This window comes from Hemitrygon akajei, chromosome 9 (genome assembly GCF_048418815.1).
Source record: "Hemitrygon akajei chromosome 9, sHemAka1.3, whole genome shotgun sequence".
NCBI lineage: Eukaryota > Metazoa > Chordata > Chondrichthyes > Myliobatiformes > Dasyatidae > Hemitrygon > Hemitrygon akajei.
In genome coordinates this window covers 100,136,835-100,162,924 of record NC_133132.1, presented here as the reverse complement: position 1 = coordinate 100,162,924, position 26,090 = coordinate 100,136,835, and the positions used below count along the sequence as shown (strand labels likewise).

Here is a 26,090-nt window from a genome sequence, read left to right as displayed (position 1 = left end):
GATGGTAAAGTGGTAGAAAGTACAATGGAGCAGATTGCATTACAGGGTCAAGTGCCATCATAGGCAAGGCGATGTGTTACCACCCTGAACACAGTGCTTTCAAGAAAAGTCTGTGTTTCCTTTACTAGTGCCTTTGTGCTTCCCTGCTGTACTTTTTGTGGTTGGCAGTAATGAGTGGTAAAGCTCCAGCTACCAAGTCACACAATTGGAACCACGGTGTGTCACTGCAGTTTGTAAGGATACATAATATTGCAGGATTATCACGTGGTAGCATAGAATAGTTGGAAGCTGTCCTCTTTCTCTAGTCTTTCCGCTTGATGCAGTTTGTCTTCAAAGTCAAAGTTCAAAGTAAAATTAATCATCAGAGTACGTGTCACCATTACAACCCTGAGTTTTTTTCTACAGGCATACTTAGCAAATCTTTTGTACATTTGGCATTCTTCTTTTGCACAATAGTGCTTGTCAGACTGTTTATGTATAATTTTTTGTAAACTTGCTATTGCTTATTGGTTTATTGTCAAATGTACTAAAATGCAGTGAAAAGCTTGTCTTGTATACCGTTCATGCAGATCAAACCATTGTGTGTAGGCCTCTGTTAGTCTCGGTAGACCATGGATTTGCGCCTTGGAAAGTTTGCAAGCCTGGGCAAGGTTTTTTTTAATGGAAGACCGGCAGTTGCCCAAGCTGCAAGTCTCCCCTCTCCATGCCACCGATGTTGTCCAAGGGAAGGGCATTACGACCCATACAGCTTGGCACCGGTGTCATCGCAGAGCAATGTGTGGTTAAGTGCCTTGCTCAAGGACACACACACAGCATCAGCCAAGGCTCGAACTTGGCCACGCGCCAACACCAAACCATTACACAATAAGGTAAAAGTAAGGAATGCAGAATGAAAGTTTGAAAGTTACAAAGAATGCAGTGCAGGTAAACAAGTGAGGTAGATTATGAGGTCAGGAGTCTATATTCATTAAATAAGGGGTTCATTCAATAGCCTGATAACAGATAACAGTGGGATAGAATCTGTCCTTAAGTCTGGTGGTTTGTACTTCCAGGCTTCTGGATCTTCTGCCCGATAGGAGAGAGGAGAAGAGAGAATGTCCAGGGTGGATGGGGTTTTTGATTACGCTGGCTACTTTACTGAGGCAGCAAGAAGTATTGGCAGATTCCGTGGAGGGGAAGTTTGTTCCTGTGATGTGTCCACATCTCTCTGCAGTTTCTTGTGGTCATGTGCAGAGCAGCTGCCATACCAAGCTGTTAGCTATTTCATTTTTTTCCTGCAAAGCCAGCAAGAAAATAAATCACAAGTCAGTATGTGCAAAAATAATATCTATGTACTTAATAATAAATTTACTTTGAACTGGAACTTCGACTTTACAGCAGTGCACTGGTAGAATCAGAATCACTGACAGGCTGTATGTCGTCAAATTTGTTGTACATAAAATCTAAAACAAAAATTAATAGTGCAAAAAGAAAGCAAAAGTAGTGAGGTGGTGTTCATGGGTTCATTGACCTTTCAGAAATCTGATGACGGAGGGGAAGAAGCCTGTTCCTAAAACATTGAGTATGTGTCTTCAAGCCTCTGTATCTCCTCCCTGATGGTAGTAATGAGAAGGAGGCATGTTCTGGGCGATAGGGGTCCTTCATGATGGGAGCTTGGGAGGAAAGCTGGGGAGCTGACTGAAGACAGATTGGTGAGTGGAATAAAGTAATGTATTCCTTTAAAACGCCTCTGCAGAATCTCTAATCCCACCACTATGCAAGCCATTCTGTGCTACTTAAAGGAGCAGGAAGTGAAGGGAGGATTTAGCATGAAGATAAAGAAGCCAAGTGCCTCATTTTTAGAGTATGATGAGTCAGCATATTTCACCTGTGCAGCTTAACTATAAAGCTCAGGTTAGTTGGAGGATAAAGAAACCAGGGTTCATCCTGTTGATTGCTGCTTTGTGACGTTATCAGCTGGAATAAGACATTTAACCCCTTATCTATTCCACCATTCACAATGGTCATGCCATATCTTTGTCTTAACTGTTTCATTTCCCTGTTTCCCTTAATACTTTCGATTAACAAAATCCATAATTTGTGATTTAAGCTAATTACTGACTGAGGATCAGCTGCCATTTGTGGAACAGCTCCAGATCTCTGCCTGCTTCTGCTCACAAGAGTTTCTAACTTCACTTTTCAAAGATCTTTTTTTTAAACCACAGTTACTGTGTGAGACCTGGCAATTGCTAGAAGTTGTTTCTAACTGCTTAATGCCTTACTTCTCTTTAATTTTTTTTTGTTATTTAGCTCACTTGTTTTACATGTGCACGGTCTGAAAGGGAGACTGGACTGAATGCAGCTGTGGTGTGCAGAACAGTTAATATACAGATGCTGGTTGTTATTGTGAATCCAGGTAGTCTTTGCCTCAAAGAACGAAACAAAACCTTTAAAGGCTAGGCTGCTTTCTCTTGAAAATTGCTGTTTGAAAGAGCTTCGGAGGTTCATCTGACAACTGTTGATATGCAACTTAGAGTCAAATCTGATGTTCAGTCTTCTAGTGGCTGACAAGTCATTTCTAGTGATATAAACCTAGTCAACTAGTTGTGATAACTAACAATAATTGAGTATAAAGTTTTAATTTTTTTGTTTGTTTTGCTCAAGGATTTGAATGCTGCTGGAAATGTTAACATTTGTTGTAATCTCCAAACTGTCCAAGAACTGGGAAGGAACTTTAGGTCTGGAATCGCATATTGTCCAGACCAGATATAGGTTTCCTGTACAACTCGTGTTCAACTTCACTCACCTGAACACTAAACCGATTCCTCAACCTTTCAAGGACTCTACAACTCATATTCTCAGTGTTACTTATTCACTTTTTTTTTGTCTTTTCCATAGTGGTTGTTTGTCAGGCTCCATTTGTGTGTAGTTTTTCATTGATTCTATCATATTTCTTCTGCTGTGAATCTCTGCAGGAAAATGAATCTCAACATTGTATATGGTGACATATTTTGATACTTTGATAATAAATTTACTTTGAACTTTGATAATGTTAGTGGTGGGTAGTGGTAGAGGCAGGTACATTGGAGGCATTTATGAAACTCAAATAGGCACACGGATGCTAGAATAATCAGAATCAGGTTTATTATCACTGGCATGTGACATGAAATTTGTTAACTTAGCAGCAGCAGTTGAATGCAGAGAGAAAAAATAATAAATAAAATAAAACATAATAAATAAACAAGTAAATCAAGTACATAGATTACTAAATAGATTATTGAATAGATTATTAAAAAATGTGCAAAAACAGAAATACTGCATGTTAAAAAAGTGAGGTAGTGTCCAAAGATTCAAAGTCCATTCAGGAATCGGATGGTAGTGGGGAAGAAGCTGTTCCTGAATCGTTGAATGTGTGCCTTCAGGCTTCTGTACCTCCTACCTGATGGTAGCAGTGAGAAAAGGGCATGCCCTGGGTGCTGGAGGTCCTTAATAATGGATGCTGCCTTTCTGAGACACCGCTCCCTAAAGATGTCCTGGGTACTTTGTAGGCTAATGCCCAAGATGGAGCTGACTGGATTTACAACCTTCTGCAGCTTCTTTCATAATAGAGGGTTATATGGGAAGGAAAGGTTAGATTTATCTTTGAGTAGGTTAGAAATTCAGCATAACATTGTGGGCCGAAGGGCTGTACTGTTCTGTGTTCTATGATTACCGGTACTTAAATTCTTCAATTCTCATGACTGATTGTCAATGTGTGCTTTGGGCTCAGTGATCCTGAATTCTGACTGCTCATTATAATTTAACCACAGTGTTACTGCACTCTGTAAGAGATACAGGAAAGAAAGGAATGGGAAAGTAAAGCAGGTATAGGAGCAAGAGGCCAGAGGTATAGAAGAATCAGGTTCTTTCTCATTACGTGGTGTACGACATTCCTTTAATGCTGTTACTAGTTTGGGAGTTCCACTTTCAAAAGATATATGACTTGAGCCATACCAGATTAGTTTGAACTATATTTACTGAGCACTAATCAAACGCATTTTCATCCACCACACTGTGTTCGTCACCCAGGATAGTTTAGAAGAGTGAGCTGTACTTGCAAGCAACAGATGCGCTTGTGGGTAGCTAAGAGGTAAAAGTCCTTGGTGCCACAGTAACATAGTGGTTAACCCAATGCTATTATAGCTTGAAGCGTTCCGGAGTTCGGAATTCAATTCTGGTGTTGTGTGGAAGGAGTTTGTACATTCTTCCCATGACCGTGTGGATTTCCTCCAGGTGCTCCTTGGTAGAGATCGTTAAGAGCATCAAATTTCTTGGTGTTCACCTGGGCAGAGAATCTCACCTGGTCCCTCAACACCAGCTCCATAGTAAAGAAAGCCCAGCAGCGTCTCTACTTTCTGCGAAGGCTGAGGAAAGTCCATCTCCCACCCCCCCAATCCTCATCACATTCTACAGGGGTTGTTTTGAGAGCATCCTGAGCAGCTGCATTGCTGCCTGGTTCAGAAATGGCACTATCTCGGATCACAAGACCCTGCAGCGGATAGTGAGGTCAGCTGAGAAGATCCTCGGGGTCTCTCTTCCTGCCATCACAGTCATTTACACTACACGCTCCATCCGCAAAGCAAACAGCATTATGAAGGACCCCACGCACCCCTCATACAAACTCTTCTCCCTCCTGCCGTCTGGGAAAATGCACCAAAGCATTCTGGCTCGCACGACCAGACTATGTAACAGTTTCTTCCCCCAAGCTATCAGACTCCTCAATACCCAGAGTCTGGACTGACACCTTACTGCCCTCTACTGTGCCTATTGTCTTGTTTATCAATTTTTGTAATGCTGCACTGTTTTGTGCACTTTATGCAGTCCTGGGTCGGTCTGTTGTCTCGTGTAGTTTTTTTTTCTCTGTGTTGTTTTTACGTAGTTCTGTGTAGGCTTTGTATTGTTCATGTAGCACCATGGTCCTGAAAAAACGTCTTGTTTTTACTGTATTCTGTACCAGCAGTTATGGTCAAAATGACAATAAAAAGTGACTTGACTTGACGAGATGCTCCAGTTTCCTCCCACAGTCTAAAGATGTACCGGTTAGTTGGATAATCGGTCATTGTAAATTGTCCTGTGATTAGGCTAGTGTTAAATAGGTGGGTTGATGGGTGGTGCGACTCATTGGGCCAGAAGGGCCTGTTCTGCGCTGTATTTCTAAATAAATAAGTAAAATAAACATTCATGTCCAAGTTGGTCCCTGTCTCTTTCTTTCCAAGCTTTGAATTTTTAATATGATTTTAAAATTGAGCAAAACAATGCAGAAGTTTCAAACTTCCTTTGTTTTTTTGTAATGTGAAGTACACAAATACATTAACACAGGAATTTAAAATGAGTTAGTTGTGATATGTTTGTCTTGTGTTTACTGATCTTCACAGTACAAATATAAATGAATTGCCATTTCAGTGCAAAGCCATACCCACTGGGAGTGTGGATAAAAAGTGCACACAAAAAGACTTCCACCCATTGAGGATGTGAAATATTGCAGATAGTGTATTTTAAACACTCAAGCTCCTAATGTGACATCTTGATACTGGAGTTCTCTAGCAAGACTCCCTTTCCCTCACTTTATTAATGTTCAAAGTGTGGATATGGGTATCCTTGCAAATTTGCTATTTTGGTCTTGAGAAGATGATGTTGAGCGACTTTGAACCTCTGATCTGTTTGCTGGAGTTGTTATGATGGGTGTTAAGTGATTTTACATTTCAAAATGTTGAAGAAATAGTTTTTGCAGACATGGTGTAGTAAAGCAGACAAACTCAAATGCAACTGTTGCCCTTCACCTTAAAACAGCCATGCAACGTGATTAGATCAAAATGACTGAGCTACGTAACTAAACTTACTTAAAAATTGATTTAAATAGTTTCTTAAAAAATACTGGGAAATGTGTTTTGAAATTCTTTAAGAAGCCTGCAACATGCAATCAAGTTCGTGCAATTCCAAACTACGATATATATAATAATAGCTTTAATTTATTTGTAAGTGATTTAGAACATGATAAAGCAGCTGTTTGAATTTGCTTCATTACCAAATCAGGCATATGTTAACAGTCGATGTATTTGTCAGATTTCACATTTGTGCTTACTGTTGTTATTTTATTCCTAAAGGTAACTTTCAAGCATGATTCATCAACTGTGGAAATACAGGATGATCATATCAAAGGGCCACTCAAGGTATGAATTCAAACTCTATACATCTTTTCAATTTAATTTTATTTTATTTAGAGAAACAGCTCTGTAAGCAGCATGGACAACTTCATTCAGCTCAATGCTGAACTGATTGCACAACTTATGGGCTCACCATAAAGGACCCTACAACTCAGTGTTATTTATTTACTTTTTTATTATTTGCACAATTTGCCTTTGGTACATTGGTTTTCTGTCTTTGTTGTGTATAGTTTTTCACAAATTGTGTTTATTTATTTTCCTGTAAATGCCTGCAAAGAAATGAATCTCAAGATACTATATGGTGACCTACACATACTCTGATAATAAATTTACTTTGAACTTTGGTCTTTTAATGAGGACGGGGATTATTATTAATGATCAAATAGACACTTAAGGTGTTAGGTGAGCTGGAAGTTAGTATAGGTTTCATATGAGTCATAGAGCAATACAACACAGGTATAGGACCTACAACCCAATGATTCCGTGCCAACCTCATTGTCTACCTAGATTGTCCCAATGAGAGGTGAATAGGTTTCTTCCATAATGGCTTAGAGCAGCAGAGGGTGAGACACATTGAATAATCTGGGAGCTGGTCTTGAAAACATTTGCATATTCAAGTCAAGATATGGCATGGGTACATTTTGAGGATGAATAGGGTTAAGTGGTCTGGTCCAGTTTGTCATAGTGACTGAAGGTAGAGGATGGGATGAGGTGTTGGCAGTGGAGATGTTGGACTGGAGTTACTGATAGACCACCCAATTACTAGCCTGATGGACCTATCACTAGACTTTTACCAAGTTCTCCAGCTCATTAGAGCCTTTGGAAATATTCAGGGGCAATGTGTTAGTAAAAATTCAAATGGAAAGACTGCAGTGGATCTTGAGAAGTCTTCGAAGGTAATGGAATATATATTGGTGGATAAGAAGATTTTTGACATTTGGTGGGTAGGTGTACACCACTGGGCTAGGTATTCAGAGAAGACACAAGAATGGTTGAGCTGTTGTGTCAAGGACCTCAATGAGAGTTACCAGAGTTGATCTTCGAGGATTCCACTTGTGATTTTAATTAAATGTTGTTTTATGTAAAGCAGAGCTAATTAGAGTTATTGAGCAGTTTAGTAATAGAGAGAGATTTGACAGGTAATATTCTTTCAAAGGATTTTCAGAGGAAGAGGTGGTGTAGAATCCTCTATTTCCCCCTAAATCCTGAAAAGAACATCTTCACTGGTTTGTGCAAATTCTCCCAAGGCCTTCTCCAATTTTCTCCAATCAGAAATCCAATATATCCTAACTCAGCCACCACAGTCAAGTCTGGAAGAAATCCCATTCACCCATCGTTAAGTGATTGGGTGTTTCTCTATGTTAGAGATACTATTTAAATATGTTGATTGCATTCAGTGGCTGCTTTATTAGTTACCTCCTGTACCCAATGAAGGAGCCACTAAATATATAATCATGATTTTCTGCCGCTGTTGTGCATTCAGAGAAGCTATTCTGCACGTCACTGTTGTAATATGTCATTATTTGTCTTGCTGCCACTTTCCTCTCAGCTTGAACCAGTCTGGCCATTCTCCTCTGACCTCTCTCATTAACAAGGTGATTTCGCCCACAGAACTGCCACTCACTGGATGTCGTTTGTTTTTTACACCATTCTCTGTAAACTCCAGAGACTGTTGTGTATGAAAATCCCAGGAGACAGCAGTTTCCAAAATACTCAAACCTCCCTGCCTGCCACCAACAATCATTCCATAGTCAAAATCACTTGGATCACATTTCTTCCCCATTCTGATGTTTGGTGTGAACAAAAACTGAAACTCTTGACCATGTCTGCATGCTTTTATGCATTGAATTGCTGCCACATCATTGGCTGATTAGATATTTACATTAATGAGTAAGTGTACCTAATAAAGTGGCCACTGAGTGGATTTATAGTCCATAAGACTATAAGGTATAGGAGCAGAATTAGGCTATTTGGCCCATTGAATCTACTCTGCCACTTCATCATGGCTGATCCAATTTTCCTCTCAGCCCCAATCTCCTGCCTTCTCCCTAGATCCCTTCATGCCCTGTCCAATTAAAAATCTATCAACTTCTGCCTTAAATATTTCACCTTTCACCCTTAAACCATGACCTCTAGTTGTACTCTCACCCAACCTTAGTGGAAAAAGTCTGCTTGCATTTATCCTGTCTATACCCCTAATAATTTTGTATACCTCTATCAAATCTCCCCTCAATGACCGTGGCTTGTTCTATGATATGTCAATACAAAATAGTTCAACAGTTCAAACAAATTTGTTTTGAAATGATTTAAGCATTAAATATCTAAGTGATTTGCAGTGGAATACAGTTCCTTTAATCATGATCTTGCCTGTGATATCCACATAGTGTAAGAGAATATTAAATAAAAAACTCAGCATTAAAGAAAGAAAGACAAATGTGACATTATTTATGATATAAATCAAACAGGATGCGCAGTAGGATAGTGATTGGCACAACGCTTTACAACATCAGTGACCCAGGTTCAATTTCCACCATTGTCTGTAAGGAGTTAGTATGTTCTCCCAGTGACCACATAGTTTTCCTTTGGGTGTTGCAGTTCCCTCCCACAGTCCAAAGGCGTATTGGTTGGGAGGTCAATTCGTCATTGTAAATTGCCCTGTGATTAGGCTAGAGTTGAATGGTGGGTTGCTGGGCAGTGCAACTTGAAGAGCCGGAAGGGGCTATTCTCTGCTGTATCTCAGTAAGTAAATAAACAAGATTAAAGTCTGTAGTGCCTGATGTTGCAGGTTGAACTGGGCATGTAACAGAGGGAAGGGTATTTGTGGAGGTTCTGATTTCAGTTTGTGTACTATGACTACTGTCACTCACGCATTAATTATTATTCCTCAAGCTTTTGTTCATCCTTCCAACAAACCGAGTAACCCATTTCTGTCACCCAGATTTACTGCGCTGAAATGTGTAACATTAATCTAGTATTCAGCATTGTGCTGATTTGAATTTGAAAATCAGTTCCTAACGCTTTGTATTAGAGGATCACTGACAATGTGTGTGGTTCCTTTCTGTTTCTTTTACCACATTCCTAACATCCTTATAATGGTCTTCTGATGCTCGTTGATATGACATATCCCAACAGGGGCCGTTACATAGAAGTAAAGATTTTTTTGTCATTTTTACCATCCCCAGGATGGTACTCCTTTACAATAATTAAGGGGCTTCCTTATCCAACTCGGTCCTTCCCTGTCCAGTAGTGGAAAAAACCCTAGAGTGCAGTTCTTCCCCACTGAGCCCTTATGGTGGCTGCACCAATCTTCAATACATCACTTAGCACATACTCAGGCAGTTTAGAATGTGCCAGTCGGCAGCCTTCTTTACTTTAATTTACTTTGCTTTATTGTCACCAAACAATTGATACTAGAGTGTACAATCATCACAGCGATATTTGATTCTGCGCTTTGTGCTCCCTGGAGTACAAATCGAAGTAAATATAATAAAAATTTAAATTATAAATCATAATTAGAAAATAGAAAAGGGAAAGTAAGGTAGTGCAAGTCAGGCCCGGATATTTGGAAGGTACGGCCCAGATCCGGGTCAGGGTCTGTTCAGCATTCTTATCACAGTTGGAAAGAAGCTGTTCCCAAATCTGGCCTTACGAATCTTCAAGCTCCTGAACCTTCTCCCGGAGGGAAGAGGGACAAAAAGTCTGCAGACATCTTGATGTGCTAGCAGACCCACGGGTTTTGGGCAGACCAAAAGGCGTCTGCTAGAAACTTGTTGGTCTGCCAGCACATCAAGGAAAGCTGCTGACTGGCCAAACTTTAGGAAGAGTGGCTCCTGGGGTTAAACCCTAGCCGATATTGACTGATCGGTCAGCTGCTAGTTAGTATCCTGTAACTCTGTCAGGTTAATCAACAAAGATTGGATAGCAATGCATTGATTAGACATTATGCACATCCATATTCACATCATTCTACAGATACCACGCATCACTGCATGGTATGGAAACTGTACAGTGGCAGACAGGAGGCTGTAAGTTGGGAAGTTGAAACCGCATCACCAGCAACAGCCTATCCACCATTAAGGACATATATACAGAAAGGTGCCAGGAAAGGGCCAATAACATCATAAATACAAGAAATTCTGCAGATTGGTGTTCAAGATGGCGCCAGTGATCATTGGCGATGTTACGTGAGCTACAGCAAATTGTTCCAAAAAGCCTTTTAAATATACCTCTTTTAAAGAGCTCGCACTCCACTCCAATCTGTAACTTCTCTTAAAGCAATGGATTTTTAAATCAACTGAATGATCTTCAGATCTCATGATCAACTGAAGGACTCGGTGGACCATGGAGTCACGGAACCTTTAAAAGGTAGAAGGTTCATCGCCGTGGTCAAAAGTGAGTTGGGGGCTGGGGAGGGGACTCCAAGCCAGGCTGAAACGCAGAAGGATGAGGCTTCCTCTACCCAGCATCTTATTGGCAAATGTGCATTCACTGGAGAACAAATTTGAGGACCTGAGGGCAAGACAGCTCAATCGAAGAGAAGTGAAGGTCTGTTCCATTGATTGAAATGTGGCTTTCTCCGGGCACGCCAGACACAGGGATCAAACCTGACTTACAGAAAGGACCAAACTACTGTTATGGGAAGGAGGCATGTGTTTTATGATAAACTCTCATTGATGCTCTGATGTGGCAATTTTGTTAAACTCCTGTTCCCCTGACCTTCAACACCTAATGGTCAAATGCTGTCTGTTCTATTTACCTAGGGAGTTCTCTTCCGTAATCCTGACCACATTTTACATACTACCAGCAGCCGACTATAATCAAGCGCTTGCGATACCTCATGATAAACAAGAAGCAAGAAACAGTCCATCCTGACTCATTTCAAATCCTAGTCGGGGACATCAACCAGGCTTGTTTGAAGAAAACCCTGTCCAGTTACCTTCAGCATAACTTGTAGCACCAGAGGACCCCACACACTAGACCACTCTTAAGGAATGCCTACTGTTCCTTGCCCAGACCACATTTCAGTAAATCAGATAACTTGGCTGCCCTTCTCCTACCTGCCTACAGGCAAACGCTAAAGTGCAAAGCTTCAGAGATTAAAACAACAAAGAAGCAGTTGCGGGACGCAGAGGAGTGACTACAGGATTGCTTCGAATCAGTGGACTATACTGTGTACAAGCACTCATCTGGGGATCTGAATGAATACACCATGGTAGTAATGGACTTTATTAAAACAGCTGTAACTGAGTGTGTCCCCACAAAATCATTCAAATTCTTCCCAATCAGGAGCCCTGGATGAACCATGAGATCTGAAATCTGCTGAGAGGCACCTCAGAGGCATTAAAGTCTGGTGACTAACAAAGTTACAAGAGGTCCAAGCATGATCTCCGGAAAACTATCTCTCAGACAAAGTGAAAATTCCAGACGAAACTTGAATCAACAAAGGATGCTCAATGGTTGTGGCAGGTCTTGAATATTATCACCTCTTATAAAATTAAATCAAGTGACATGGGAGACAGCAGGGTCAGGCTTCCTGATGTGTTCAATGCTTTCTGTGCTCTCTTTGACCATCAAAACATGGTGGAACCACCATGAAGTCTACATTCTCTATGATCCTAAGTTTTCTGGCTCTGAATCCAATGTGCAAGGTGCCTTCAGGAGGGTGAACCCACAAAAAGCATCTGACCTGGACAGGATACCTGGCTACGTTGATCAACTGGTTAAACTGACATCTTTAACCTCTTGCTTCTGCTTCAGTTATACCACTGCCCAAGAAGAACATCGTGACCTGCTTCAATGACTATCTCCCAAAGGTGCTTGCATCCAATCTGGCTGAGTGGTGTTATAACAACAACCTTTTACTCAATGTCAGCAAGACTAAGAAACTGATTATATAGACTTCAGGAGAAGGAAACCAGAGGTCCACGAGCCAATCCCCATTGGAGGACTAGCAACTTGAAATTCCTAGGTGTTATTATTTCAGAGAACCTGCACGTAAGTGCAATTACAAACAAAGCATGGCAGTGTCTCTACTTTAAAAGTTTGCGAAGATTCGGCTGACATCTGAAACTTGAATTGAGTTGATTTTATTACTTGCATCCTTCACATACCTGAGGAGTAAAAATCTTTACATTATGTCTCTGTCTAAATGTGCAATTTATATCAATTTATAATAAACAGTATGTACAACAGGACAGTCAATGTAACATAGAAAGACAATTGTATCAGCATGAATTAATCAGTCTGATGGCCTGGTGGAAGAAGCTGTCCCAGAGTCTGTTGGTCCTGGCTTTTATGCTGCAGTACCATTTCCCTGATGATAATAGCTGGAACAGTTTGTGGTTGGGGTGACTCAGGACCCCAATGATCCTTCAGGCCCTTTTTACACACCTGTCTTTGTAAATGTCCTGAATAGTGGGAAATCCACATCTACAGATGCACTGGGCTGTCCACACCACTCTCTGCGGAGCCCTGCGATTGAGGGAAGTACAGTTCCCATACCAGGCAGTGATGCAGCCAGTCAGGAAGCTCTCAATTGTGCCCCTGTAGAAAGTTCTTAGAATTTGGGTGCCCATACCAAACTTCTTGAACCGTCTCAGGTGAAAGAGGTGCTGTTCTGCTTTTTTCACCACAGAGCTGGTATGTACAGACCACGTGAGATCATCGGTGATGAGGGACTTAGCGCTGTTCACTCTCTCAACCCCAGATCCATTGATGTCAATAGGGGTTAGTCTGTCTACGTTCCTCCTGTAATCCACAACCAGCTCCTTTGTTTTTGCAATGTTGAGGGAGCAGTTATTTTCTTGACACCCCTGTGTCAGGGTGATGACTTCTTCTCAGTAGGCTGCCTCGTTAGGCCAATCAATGTAGGTTCATCAGCAAACTTAATTAGCAGGTTGGAGCTGTGGGTGACAACGTAGTCAAGGGTATATATACAGAGAGTAAAAGAGGTGCCTGAGGGGCAGAGGTGAAGGAGCCCACTCTCACCACTTGCCAGTGATCTGACAAGAAGTGTAGGATCCAGCTGCACAAGGCAGCATGAAGGCCGAGGTCTCTGAGCTTCTTTTTGAGCTTCTTTACAAACTTCCATAGATGTGCAGTGGAGAGTATATTGACTGGCTGTGTAACAGCCTGGTATGGAAACACCAATGTCCTTGTATGTAAAACTTCACAAAAAGTAGTCAATATGGCTCAGTGCATCAAAGTTCAAAGTAAAATTTATTATCGGTGTACTTACCTGTACGTGTCACCATGTACAACCCTGAGAATCTTTTTCTAGGGTCATACGTAGCAAATCTATAGAAGAGTAACTGCAAACTTAAGGAACTATAAACAAACTCTGCAAATGCAGATATAAATAAATAGTAATAAATGACAAACATGAAATAACAATATAACAGAGTCTTTAAATGAGCCTAGTTATCTCTTTCTGTTCAAGAGCCTGATAGTTTTGGGTAGTACTGTTCTTTAACCTGGCGGTGTGAGTCCTGAGGCACTTGTACCTTCTACCTGATGGCCACAGTGAGAAAAGAGCATGTCCTGGGTGGTAAGGATCTTTGATGATGGGTGCTGCTTTCTATGGCAACATTTCATGTAAATATACCCAAAGGTTGGGAGGGTTTTACCATGACGTACTGGGCCAAATTCCTTTTGTAGGATTTTCTGCTCAAAAGCATTGATGTTCTTCTCCCAGGCCTAAAAGCAGCCAATCAGCACACTTTCCACCACTCATCTATAGGAGTTTGCCAAGGTTTTTGGTGCATGCTGAATCTCTACAGTCTCCTGAGGAGGTAGAGATGCTATTGTGCTTTTTTGCAATTATATTTATATGGACAGGTCCTCTGAGGTAGTGACACCCAGGAACTTAAAGTTATTGACCCTCTCCACCTCTGATTCTGTGATGATCACTGGCTGGTGGACCATTGGTTTCCCTCTCCTGAAGTCTACAATCAGTTCTTTGGTCTTATTGACGTTGAGTGAGAGGTTGTTGTTATTACACCATTCAGTCAAATTTGCAATCCCCTCCTATATGCTGATTCACCTTTGATACAGCCCACAACAGTGGTGTCATCAGTAAACTTGTATCTGGTGTTGGAGCTGTACTAACCCACACAGTCACAGATGTAAAGCAAGTAGAACAGGGGGTTAAGTACACATCCCTGTGGTGCTCCTCGGCTGATGGAGATTCTGGAGGAGATGTTTTTGCTAAATCAAACTGACTGGGGTCTACAAGGGAGGAAATCCAGGATCCAATTGCACAAGGGGGGTTTTGAGGCCCAGGTCTTGGAGTTTACTGATTAATTTTGAGGGGTGATGGTGTTAGCTGTTGAGCTGTAATCACAGGTAAAGCCCTCCCAACCACTGAGCACATCTGCATGGAATGCTGTTGCAGAAAAGCAGCATCATCATCGGGGACCCTCACCAGCCAGGACATACTCTCTTCTCACTTCTGCCGTTGTGAAGAAGATACAGGAGCCTCAGGACTTTCAACACCTGGTTCAGGTACAGTTACTACCCCTTAACCATCAGGCTCTTTAACCAAAGGGGATAACTTCACTCAACACTACTTGCCCCATCATTGAAATGTTCTGATATTTATTGCCTATTTATTTATATAATTGTTTCTTCTTTTTGTATTTGCACAGCTTGTTGTCTTCTGCACTCTGGTTGAATGTCCTAGTTGGGTGGTCTTTCACTGATTCTGTTATAGTTACTATTCTTTAGATTTGTTCAGTATGCCAACAAGAAAATGAATCTCAGGGTTGTACATGGTGACATATGCAATATGTAGTTTAATATTAAAATTTACTTTGAACTTTAAGATGGTTGAAATCCAAAGCAACACACAGAATGCTGGAGGAACTCAGCAGGTCAGGCAGCGACTGTGGAAATGAATAAACATTTGACTTTTTGGACTGAGACTCTTCTTCAGGGCATCATGAAGGATCCCTCCTATCTTCCTTAAGGACTGTTTGTCCCAATCCCATCTTGGACAAGGCTAAGTAGCATCCACACCAAGACTTAAAAACAGTTACTTTCCACAAACAGTAAGGCTATTCAACAACTCCACCTATCAACCCACCCCACCACCATCTCCTGTCAGTCGCCTTATCTATAGACACTCTTGGGTCTGGCATCATTTTATGGACATACAATTAATCTGTATACAAGCTATCTTATGTATTTATATTAATTGTGATTTTTTAAATTGTTGTTTTCTTTATCTTATTGTGTTTTGTGCTGCATCAGATCTGAAGTAACAAGTATTTTGTTATCTTGAAATTCTCCATATTCTGTATAACCTCTGCAAACAAAATTCTCCTGCGTTGGTGGAAACATTCTCTTTGCAGGCATACTTTAATTTCTTGTGTCTCATTTGTAATAAAAAGAAAAGTTCTTGGCATTGATGCTTTTAAGTTGTTTGTCAGGCAGCTCCATCTCCTCAACAGCCACATCTCTTATCCATCTCCCCCCACCACCACCAACCCAGTGAATAGCAATTCTGAACTTGATGCTGGTGAGCTAAGAGCAGAGACTGGTGGGGTGATATTTATTGATGAATTCCTCCCTCGATGCCTCTGAGTGATCCTATTTTTCTATTCCCTCTAAACTGAAGCCTTTCCATAAACCTGTGGACCATGTTGCATCATGGTTTTTGCATCCATTTACTGTCCAATTTAAAATGTAAAATTCTCAGTCTTTTCAGATATATTCATGGCCTTTCCCTCTCTATCTCTGTAACTTCTTGAATTCTACATCCTTGTAAGTTCTTAATACATCCCTGCTTTCTTTTGCACCTTTATTTGACAGCCATACTTTATCTGTCTGAATTCTCAGCTCACGAATTCCTAACGTCTTAAGCTTTTCAGTTCTCCCTTATATTAATGTCTCTTTAAACAAACTTTTGGTTATCTGTGCAAATACCATATTTCCTGATGTTGACCAAAGTTTTCTGATAACTTGAATTTCTTTGGGGAATCTGGCTACAATTAGTGACAGTGATATTCCCAGCAAAAGAAGTTAAGTTTTAATAGTTAACAAATAAACTGAGCTTCATGATTACACTGATATCAGTGATTCAGACTGATTTTAGAACATAGAATGTACTGTAGAACAGTGCAGGCAGGAGGCAGAAAGGAATGTCAGCGTTTAAGAGCAGAAATAAAGTGGGAAACTTCTGAATAGAAGGATGTCCCTTTTGAGGAGGAATTTCAATAGCCAGAATATGGTGAATCGGTGGAATTCAATGCTGCAGATGCTTATGAAGACCACGTCAGTAAGTATATTTAAAGTGGAAGTTGATAGGTTCCTGATTCATAAGAGCATCAAAGTTTACGGGGAGGAGGCAGGAAAATGGAGTTAAGAAGGATAATGAATCAGCCATGTTTGAATGGCAGAGCAAAATTGAAGGCCCAGATGATCTAATTCTGCTCCTATGTTTTATGGTCCTGTGGTATTACAGTACAGGACTTTGGCCCATGATGTTTTAACCTACTCCAAGATCAATCTAATGATTCCCTCACTCATAGGCTTCCATTTCTCTTTCATCCATGTGTCTGAGTCTCTTCAATGACAAAATAATCAAATATATTGAGCCAATCATTTTATTCTAATTATGCCCAGTTTTTGTTTTTATTGGGAGAAATTAGTGATATTTGTTCCTGAAGTAAACTCTGTTTTCCTGAATAAATCAAATTTGTTAAGTGTATTAGTGAACCCAGAGACAAAAACTTGTCCCTTCTCTTAACTCATTGGCTAATGCTGACATCTGTAAAACTGGTTTTTACTTTATAAGGTTGATAAGTAGGAAATAAAAAGTAGTTTGTCAACCAAGCTTGTCACTCATCCTGAAGACATTTCCATTCCATCCCAGTGAAAAGCAAACTGTAGAAAATTCTCAGTCCAATTAATCATATAGACCCAGTATTATATGTAAAGTCATCTAACTTCTTTGTGATGTCATCACTGCCCACTCAGGAACCCTGTCTCCCATTCCACTCCATTTTGAAGTCGAGTCAGTGCCCAAAACACCAACCATCTTTGTTACTCTGGAAGAATATGTTGAAGGTGTAATATTAATCTAAGTTGCTCAATGTAATGCTGTCTGGTGTTTTGTTTAGTGAGGTACAGCTGTAAGAGAAACGTGTTCCAGGCTGCCCTGCATATTATTGAGCTGGCTACGTTTGATCTATTTATCAGAATCAGATCTGTTATCACTGATATATGTTGTGATAGTTGTGTGTGTGTGTGTGTGTGTGTGTGTGTGTGTGTGTGTGTGTGTGTGTGTGTGTGTGTGTGTGTGTGTGTGTGTGTGTGTGTGTGTGTGTGTGTGTGTGTGTGTGTGTGTGTGTGTGTGTGTGTGTGTGTGTGTAATGTTCATGGCTTCACGGTCTGATCAGAAATCTTATGGCAGAGAGGAAGAAGCTGTTCCTAAAACCTTGAAGGAGTCTTCAGGCTCCTGTACCTCATCCTTAACGGTAGTTTTCAGAAGCATTTATCTAGTTCTCAATTTCTACCCTGCAGCTCTCTGTGTAACTCTTGAATATGCTTTTGAATAATTGCAGCTGATGGATGATACTTCTGCTTGACGCATTACTGACTAATTGTGACTTGCATTGCAGGTAGGAGCAGTTGTTGAAGTCAAGAACCCTGATGGAACTTGCCAAGAAGCAGTCATCAATAAGCTGACTGATGCAAGCTGGTACACTGTGGGTAAGAAAACAGTAATTCTAACTTGTGCTGCAGCTAAATATTCCTAGTAGCACAAAAAGGGAAAAATGAATGATTACAGATCCAATATCAATGGTGGGAAAACTATTGGAGACCATTAGTAGGTTCACAATGAATTTCTCCAGGAAGAATGTTGGGTGAAAGATTAAAAATTAGCTTTATTTGTCACACATACATTGAGACATACAGTGAAATGCGTCATTTACGTCAACAGCTAACACAGTCTGAGGATGTGCTGGGGACAAACCGTAAATGTCTTCACATCTCCAGAGCCAGTATAGCATGCCTGTAACTCACTAATCCTATCTGTAGGATGTGTGTGGGAGGAATCCTCAGCATCCGGAAGAAAACCATGCACTCACGGGGAGAATGTTTAAACTCCTTGCAGCTAATGACAGGAATTGAACCCTGGTCGCTGGCACAGTAATAGCATTACACTAACCGCTATGCTACTGTGCTGGTCCTAAATCTTACAGGTGGCATATAGCAAAAAGGGATCCAACAGCAAGGATGGGAAAACTATCCCAAAGAACGTACCCCATCACATCTTTTGTTACTGATGTGGTCTTTTGGTGTGTTTTATAGTAGGTACATTGTCAGGCCTGGTTGAAGTGTATTGCTTCTGCTGAGAAAAATGAGGAGCTTCCTCTTTCCACTGTGTGAGGCATTTCACTGTATGCTTCATTGTGATAAATAAATCTGAATCTCAACAGAGCATAGTGGTTAGAGAGGATCCGAAAACAGGACTACTAGAAGGCTATTTAAAATGGAGAAAGGGATAGTCCAATCAACCTAACAGAAGAAAATATTACGATGGATAGTCCTTAAGGAAGGCAATGGTTAAACAAGAATATTCATCATGGGTTTGAGTTAGGATGGTCCTATCTAACTGATAATTGAATGTTCTCAGAACAAGCAAGGGGCAAGGATGGTAGTGCGTTAGATACACTCAACATAAAGTTTAGCAAATTACAAATCTGGTAGGTTATAGCCAAAATTGGCTCAGTTGCAGGATACAAAGGCAGTGGTTGACAAGTGATCTTTATGACTGGAAGGCTTTTTGCAGTGAGGTTTTTAGGACCAAGTGTAAGGTTTCATGATAGATGAAATTAACACAGAAAAATGTGCTGTATTGATTTTTGGAGAAAGAATGAAGAACATAAAAAATTACATTATACTACTTTAAAGTAAGTTCAAGAAAGATTTTAAAGAATAGCTTTATTTTCAACAAAATATACAATGACCAACTTAGTCTGAGAATGTGTTGAGACATCAGCAGTGTCACCAACATAGCATGATTTACTAATCCTAACCTTAACCTATATATCTCTGGAATATGGGAAGAAACTAGAGCACCTGGAGGAAAGCCAAGCAGTCACGGGGAACGTTGACTGTATTTTTTTTTACTTTGATGTTACCTGGTCTGCTGAGTTCCTCCAGCATTTTGTGTGAGTTGCTCGGATTTCCAGCATCTGCAGATTTTCTCTTATTTGTAAACTAACTATCTGCCTGTATCCTGGACTCTTGCCCTGCCCACAAGGGTGGGTTCCTGAAACTGCACTTCTCCTTAATTCACCAACATTCTATTTGGCTCAAGGACTGTCATCTCCATTGAGGACACCTCTCCTCTGCCATTATTCCGGCCTATTTAACTTGATATTCCTTGTGTCCTTTCTCATGCAAATGTAGATGGAAGGCTTAGGTTTGTCTACTACTCTGTTGTAGCTTTTTTTTGGTCTTTTGCACTTAATCTCTCTTACACTCCACTCTTGTCAGAGTAATTAGTATAATGCTTATTAGTATGGTAATCTAAGAGACTCTTAGACACATGGACGATGGAAAAATAGGGGGCTATGTTGGCGGGATGGGATAGGTTGATCTTAGAGTATGATAAAAGGACAGCACTGCATCGTGAGTATCACCATAGTACTATGTTCTGCAATGCTTATTACATTTTAGATAGATTAGCATTCTGTTACTTGTATGTTATTCTACTGGAAACATAAAAGCCCATGCTCCTGTTCAGTAGGAAGTATTGAAAGTTTGAATCTGGTATATTTAGCACATTTATTAATGAATTCAGATTGTCGTGGAGACCAAGTTATTAGGTATATTAGTTATGAGGTTGATCAGTAAAGGCATAAAAAGTTATGTGGAGAAGGCAGAGAATGGCATTGAGACGGAAAATAAATTACCTATAACGAAATGGCAGGGTAGACTTGATGGGCTGAATGGCCTAATTTGGCTCCCATGTCTTGTGGTCTTATGGACATTTTAGTCAGTGTTCACCAACCACTTTTCTTGTTATCAAGTTAACTTTCCTGTACTTGCGACCAGGAGGAGAAGGATGTGGAACTCAAAGATCAAGTCAAGAATATCTTGATTTAAGATGGAGCATGAAATGTTCAAGCCATGCACTAAGTTATTTCTAGAACTCAAAGTGAAAAGCAGAGACACCATGTTAAATTTTTTTAACAGAAGATTAGTTAGACTGTACTTGAGTGTTATGCATAGGCACTGGAAAGTACATGATAAAATGATCTGTAGAGGTGATAACAAAGTTGAGAATTTATAGATAGATAGATAGATAGATACTTTATTCATCCCCATGGGGAAATTCAACTTTTTTTCCAATGTCCTATACACTTGTTGTAGCAAAACTAATTACATACAATACTTAACTCAGTAAAAAATATGATATGCATCTAAATCACTATCTCAAAAAGCATTAATAATAGCTTTTAAAAAGTTCTTAAGTCCTGGCGGTTGAATTGTAAAGCCTAATGGCATTGGGGAGTATTGACCTCTTCATCCTGTCTGAGGAGCATTGCATCGATAGTAACCTGTCGCTGAAACTGCTTCTCTGTCTCTGGATGGTGCTATGTAGAGGATGTTCAGAGTTTTCCATAATTGACCGTAGCCTACTCAGCGCCCTTCGCTCAGCTACCGATGTTAAACTCTCCAGTACTTTACCCACGACAGAGCCCGCCTTCCTTACCAGCTTATTAAGACGTGAGGCGTCCCTCTTCTTAATGCTTCCTCCCCAACACGCCACCACAAAGAAGAGGGCGCTCTCCACAACTGACCTATAGAACATCTTCAGCATCTCACTACAGACATTGAATGACGCCAACCTTCTAAGGAAGTACAGTCGACTCTGTGTCTTCCTGCACAAGGCATCTGTGTTGGCAGTCCAGTCTAGCTTCTCGTCTAACTGTACTCCCAGATACTTGTAGGTCTTAACCTGCTCCACACATTCTCCATTAATGATCACTGGCTCCATATGAGGCCTAGATCTCCTAAAGTCCACCACCATCTCCTTGGTCTTGGTGATATTGAGACGCAGGTAGTTTGAGTTGCACCATATCACAAAGTCCTGTATCAGTTTCCTATACTCCTCCTCCTGTCCATTCCTGACACACCCCACTATGGGTGTGTCATCTTTATAAAAGTGGAGTTATATTTTTTTAAGTACTGGCAGGTTTTGATAGAGTAGGTGAAAGAAAATATGTCAGCCAAAAACTAGGGGGCATAAATGTAAGAAAAATAAATCCAGTGGAAATTTATCCATGGAGTAGTGAGAATGTGGCATTTAATGTCAGAGGTAATGCTTGAAGGAAATGGCATAGATCCATTTCTGGGTAAGCTTGATCTAGGATGAAATGTACCTTAGAATAATGCTTGTGTATAGCATAAATACAGGCATAGTGCAGTTGGGCCAAATGGCCTGTTGCTGTGCAGAGACCTGTATGCATTTGTTGTCCATTGTCTCCGAAACTTTATGAAGTAACTTTATGTGTGTCTGATTACAGTTTTTGATGATGGTGATGAAAGAACATTGAGACGAACGTCCCTTTGCCTGAAAGGAGAGAGACACTTTGCTGAAAGTGAGGTTAGTGGAGAAAAGAAACATTTCACGTTGCTGATTTGATCCTGGGTTTCCTATGGATCTGTTGATTGTGTTTTGCTTGCTGATGTTTTAGACTCTTGATCAGTTGCCTCTTACCAATCCTGAACATTTTGGCACTCCTGTCATTGGAAAGAAGTCCAACCGAGGAAGAAGGTCTAATCCAGTGTGAGTAATAATTAGTAGTATATAGATTTGGAATATAAAGCTTTTAAGATATTTCTGTTGACTTATACTGGCAATGATTTGGCAGGCCTAGTAGTTTTCTTCAGTGCCTTTAAAAATCTATACGAATGACTTCCATGTAACTTGGATGTAAAGTTTACTGCACCTCCCATGGTGGGGGAGCGTTCTCCTAAATTTCTTTAAAACTGTTTGCCAGAGTTTCCATTGCCATCTCAGTCGTGCTATGAAAAATGACCAATCTAGCTGTTCCATTGTCTTTCCGTGCCAGAGCACTGTCCATAGTGACTGCATCATTAAATATCCTTAGGGCATGTATTAACATAACTTGCAAATATATTGCATGTACTTTCTTAAACCATTATTATTGTTATTAATATAAACAATACTAAGAAATGCACATCCATCCAACTTTTATCCCTCATTGTAAATTCTATTGCTTGTAATGTAAACTACCTACTTAGATCTCTTATGTTGTAATTGCAAAGTTTAGCAATGTTGTTACGGGTGGGGATGTCTAAGTGCAGTGTAACAAGTTGGCAAAGACATTTTCCTTCACATGATTTCTCATTTGTACTTACAGTGAAGATTTAAATTTGTGTTCAGGATATGAAGCTTAAAATATTAACAGGTCCTGATTCAATTATCTTCCACCCTCTGACATTCCTCTGAATCTCCTTTTCTACAAGATCATAAGACAGGAACAGAATTAGGCCATTCAACTAATTGAGTGCTCTACCATTCAATCATGGCCTATTTATTATCCCTCTCAACCCCATTCTTCTACCTTCTCTCCATAACTTTTGACACCCTTACTAATCAAGAACCTGTTAACATTGGCTTTGAATATATCCAATGACTTGGCCTCCACAGGCATCTGTAGCAATGAATTCCACAAATTTGCCACCCTCTCGCTACAGATTGTCATTTGCTACAGATGACAAGGGTTGGATTTGGATGCACTCACATGCTACATATTGCAACATCTGTGGTCGCCCTCGACCAACGGAGGGCCTCCTCAGTAATGAGAGTTGCTCACCCATCTTCGATGAGTTCCAACCACTCCGAGGTGGGTTAAGTACCTCATTCACTTTAAATGAGTATCTCACTGTAGAAAGAAAGATAAGTTTTAATTTCATTTGCCTGAGTTGGACTTTGATTGTAAAAGTGAGAACTGTATGACATTTTAAAAGATTAAGTTAGTTTTATTTGTCATGTCACATACATCGAAACATATAGTGAAATGCATTGTTAGCGTCAAATCAGATCAGCAAGGGTTGTGCTAGGCAGCCTGCAAGTGTCACCACACTTCCAGCATCAACATAGTGTGCCCACAACTCACTAACCATCACCATTTGTCTTTAGAATATGTGAGGAAACCAGAGCACCTGGAAGAAATGCATGTATTCACGGGTAGAATGTAAACTCCTTTCAGGCAGTAGCAGGAATTGAACCCTGAACGATGATCGCTGGCGCTATAATAGCATTATTCTAAACATTATGCTACGATACAGCATCCCAAGCCCACCTTGTGTTTTCCCCATCTATTGAGAGTTCTGTGAAATCTCTCAAGTATTCTCTTGTGCCTCAACACATAGGAGCTACAGTGGCTTCCTGGTCAAGTAACACATTTTGAAATTATTTTGATTGTTTTGTCTTTAAAGCCAGGTGAGCAACAGAACAAAAGATTTGCCCCAATGAGAACCATCAGTAGTAATGTGTGTCAAACATAACATTTGCTCATAAATTTTCACCTTCAGAGCCTTTAGACCATAAAACCATAAAATTTAGCAGCAGAATTAGGCCATTTGATCTACCAAGACTGCTCCACCATTCCATCATGGCTGATTTATTGTCCCTGTTAACCACATTCTTCTACCTTCTCCCCATGACCCTTGACACTCCTTCTAATCTAGAACCTGTCAACTCTGCTTTAATAAAGCCAACAGATACATCCTTTTATTCCATATTTAAGTTACAGTTAATTTGAATAATGTGTTATTAACTATTCATGACAGTTCACTCCTCTCACAAGACATTGCCGTCAGTAGTCTATAACGTCTACACATTTTGTACCTTACTTAATTTTATCAAGTAACTGAAATGTACTCCGGGTCTTTTATTTTGCAATTTGAATCCATTCTGCCCTATGCCTTGGTCAGGTGGAACAAGCATTACTGTCACTTTTGCAAGATGACAGTACTATATTGGCAGTTTAGGGCTTGTAACAGTGGTCGTCTTTTCATCTTAGGCTGCATTCTCATCCAATGGTTCACTGTCTGTCAAGGTTCAAAGTAAATGTATTCTCAAAATACATATGTGTCACCATTTTCTGCCTTGTGATTCATTTTCTTGTAGATATTTACAGGAAAATAAAGAAATATGATAGAACTTATGAAAAATATACATAAAATCTGGCAAACAATCAATGTACAAAAAACAAAATGTGCAAATTAAAAATAATAATACTGAGAACATGAGTTGTAAAGAGTCCTTGAAAGTGAATCTGTAGGTCATAGAATCAGTTCAGAGTTGTGATTGAAATTATCCATGCTGGTTGACTGGCTGTAGGGTAATAACTGTTCCAGAACCTGCTGATGTGGACACCTCCTGCCCGATGGTGATAGCAAGAAGGGGACGTGGCCTGGATGGCCAGTGAACAGGGCATGCAGGCATCTATCTTTTTTCTCTTCTTGGCATTAAGTATAATCTAACATATAAATATCCAAATCAAATTGTATTGAACCACCTCCACTCTGTCTTTTAATCTGAGATAGTATATTCTGATCCAATTTAACCACCTGGTTGCAGAGGCCCAATGGTTAAATTGATGTAGGCAAACACTTTATTAATAGTGGTAAACTTCTTTAGGAAGTATGTCTTCAGACAGAAGGTTGTCGAACACTGGGCCACTCGCATTCATCTGTTGTTTGTTTGAAATTTTCAAAACTGAGATTAGACTTTTGTTAAGCAGACAAAATGGAATCAAGGGGGAGTAGAATGAATTAACATTGATCGAGCAGTTTGTAAAGTCTGACTGGTGTCCTCACAATACAGTCTTCTGTGGTTGTCATTTAGACCTCAGAATCTCCTCCTTCACATGCGGAAATCTCAGAATATTTCTGCACTGTCATTTGTATTTTATACTTGATGATGCTGTGTCCAGGCAGATTGTATTAACACAAACTTGCCAACTCTCTGTAGTGCAGACCATATTTATTACAAATGTAAAGAGCTCAAGCTTCCTGTGATGAATCATTGCATTGCCTCAAATAACTGCTATCATGGAGCTTCCTGAACATTGGGTCACAGTGAGTCTGAGAGTTACTTAGTTCTCAGTTCCCTTTATGTTTTTCAGTAGTGAGGCTGATGTAAGTGGCCGTCATGGAACTGGTTATTATTTAGTTGCAATGTAGTGTCCTGTCTACTTTGAGGCTGGAACTAGGGGTGTGAGGCCTCCGTTGGTCAAGGTCGACCATTGATGTTGTGTCCTAGCCATCTGCACGATGCACCAGCCAGGTCAGTATGACAAGGAGAGAAAGCTATTTTTCATGCAAACTAGTGGAAATAGGGATACTTGGTATAAATAAGACCATTCTTATTTGTGAGAAGAACTATTTAAAACTGTATTGTGTAGTGTTTTACTTTGACATTTGCATTGGGCTAACCCTAAAAACAAGGAGGGGGAGGAGAAGTAACAAGATCAGTTTTACAGATACATGAGACAGATTTTTGGAAGTGAAATAAATGAAAGTGAAAGTGATTAGCAGGACAGGCAGTATCTGTAGAGAAAGCAATTAAGCGATCATTTCAGATGTGCCTCTTGGCATGAAAAGAATCAAGTATTTTTTGTTCTTCCAATTTTGTTTGCTTTAGCTCCCACCTCCAAGGGATTTAATTCCCTTTTATGTTTTATCAATTTTTATTTTGACACACAGCAGGGAACAGGCCCTTCCGGCCCAAGCTGCAACACCCAGCAACCCACCTGTCTCAAAGTTGAAAGTAAATTTATTATCGAAGTAGATATATGTCACCATATACTACCCTGAGATTCACTTTCTTGCGAGTGTAATCAATAAATCCATAAT

At 40.2% G+C, this 26,090-nt stretch overlaps 1 protein-coding gene across 3 annotated transcripts in view; it reads left to right on the top strand.

The window, feature by feature from the left end:
* Positions 1 to 26,090, top strand: part of arid4b (AT-rich interaction domain 4B) — a 145,673-nt gene that overhangs the window by 33,466 nt on the left and 86,117 nt on the right. For all 3 annotated transcript variants that reach the window (XM_073056633.1, XM_073056630.1, XM_073056631.1), the window contains exons 4-7: positions 6,123 to 6,188; positions 17,804 to 17,894; positions 21,725 to 21,804; positions 21,896 to 21,987. In XM_073056633.1, coding sequence (XP_072912734.1) covers positions 6,123 to 6,188; positions 17,804 to 17,894; positions 21,725 to 21,804; positions 21,896 to 21,987 — 329 coding nt within the window. The remainder of the gene's footprint in view (positions 1 to 6,122; positions 6,189 to 17,803; positions 17,895 to 21,724; positions 21,805 to 21,895; positions 21,988 to 26,090) is intronic.